Raw genomic sequence first — 545 nt, forward strand, 5'->3', positions numbered from 1 at the left:
CGCCTGGATAAAAGAAGAATAGGAAATGGCATGTTTTTAATTACTAGAGAAGAAAAGGGCACACGTACCTATCCGGAAAAATCTCGTTTACCAACTATGACAAGCGTATTTTTTCCTGTTTTTACTTCGCTCTGGAGAGTCCACAGCATTTTTCCGTGTTTATATATATCAATCTGGCAACCTAGGGTAAATGTCTCCCACTATAAATATCAGGACAATGATCATGAGCGATATATTCCTCAGTGACTTTTGTCAACCTCAACAGCCAAAATGCGTCATAGTTTCTTGGTGAGTTATTCCACGTGAATAATGAGTAACTTTTCCTTAATTATATGTTATTCTATCTACCTATATGGTCCTTTTATCTTAACTATGCAACTATATACATATGATTATAGATATTTAGAACGAAAGCAGTCCATAAAATGTTTGAATCACATTTACATACACCAGGAATTATTAGGAAAAATAGTAGGCTCTTTAGTGCTTTAATCTAAAGCATTAAATATGTTCATGTTCAATTTACAGGTGATAAGCGTAGCCTT

At 34.1% G+C, this 545-nt stretch overlaps 1 protein-coding gene across 1 annotated transcript in view; it reads left to right on the plus strand.

Moving 5' to 3' along the window:
• Window positions 1-190: 190 nt before the first annotated feature.
• LOC119588267 (glycine-rich cell wall structural protein-like) overlaps window positions 191-545 on the plus strand; it is a 1,112-nt gene continuing 757 nt past the window's right edge. The window contains exon 1 of the mRNA XM_037936963.1: window positions 191-288. Within this exon, the coding sequence (XP_037792891.1) occupies window positions 191-288 (98 nt within the window). The remainder of the gene's footprint in view (window positions 289-545) is intronic.

This window comes from Penaeus monodon, chromosome 23 (genome assembly GCF_015228065.2).
Source record: "Penaeus monodon isolate SGIC_2016 chromosome 23, NSTDA_Pmon_1, whole genome shotgun sequence".
In the NCBI taxonomy this organism is placed as follows: domain Eukaryota; kingdom Metazoa; phylum Arthropoda; class Malacostraca; order Decapoda; family Penaeidae; genus Penaeus; species Penaeus monodon.